This window comes from Hyaloscypha bicolor (genome assembly GCF_002865645.1).
Source record: "Hyaloscypha bicolor E unplaced genomic scaffold K444scaffold_189, whole genome shotgun sequence".
Taxonomy (NCBI): domain Eukaryota; kingdom Fungi; phylum Ascomycota; class Leotiomycetes; order Helotiales; family Hyaloscyphaceae; genus Hyaloscypha; species Hyaloscypha bicolor.
Window position 1 is genome coordinate 407,941 of NW_020194691.1, and position 727 is coordinate 408,667.

The window sequence follows — 727 nt, forward strand, 5'->3', positions numbered from 1 at the left end:
TTAACTATTCTATAGAAAGCTTATTAATATAATAGGAATAATAAGTCTTAAACTAATAGTTCCCAGCTTCCGATATATTATATAGTAGTTTTATAATCTTTAGAACCGAATTATTATTTAGATTTAGCTTTCTAGTAAGTTTGCAAGATAGGTTAATATAAAAATTACGGTTAAATAAGGTTATTAATTAGATATAAGCTTATAAGATATTATATAAATACAGTTCTATAATATCTGTTATTATAGTAGTAATACTAAGGATAATTCTCTAACTAATATATTAAATAGTAGGTAATTATATTAATATTATATATTTCTTACTATTATTATAAGCTTGGATAACCAGTCTCGACTTCTTAAACTCTCTCTCTATACCCTTATTCTTAATCTTATTAATAAACCGGGAGTTGAAAATATATATCTTTTTTAATATCTAAAATCTAAAAGTAACCTCAAATATACCCTTTTCTAGAAGGCCGGTAATTTCAACTTGGCAGGAGTTCTTATATAAGTTATTATCCTATAGGAATACTATAATATCCGAGTTCTTATAAGGGTATTCTCTATTATATTTTGGTAGAATAGTAGGAATAGTAGGAGGAATTATACCTGTATTGCTTTTGGTATTACTATAGAATTTAGGAACAGGTTTAAGTTCGGGGCTATTAGTAATAACCTTAATATCCCCTATATAAAAGGGCTTTATAGAAGTTGAGTAGAAGATAGT

General features: G+C 25.6%; 1 protein-coding gene across 1 annotated transcript; it reads right to left on the minus strand.

Annotated features, from left to right (window-relative positions):
* Positions 1–295: 295 nt before the first annotated feature.
* On the minus strand, positions 296–508 carry K444DRAFT_548428 (uncharacterized protein; the record flags this gene model as incomplete). The annotated part of the gene is made up of 2 exons (XM_024876371.1): positions 296–421; positions 452–508. Coding segments are annotated over 2 exons (183 nt in total), but the record flags the coding sequence as incomplete, so codon positions are not given.
* Between the last annotated feature and the right edge of the window lie 219 nt (positions 509–727).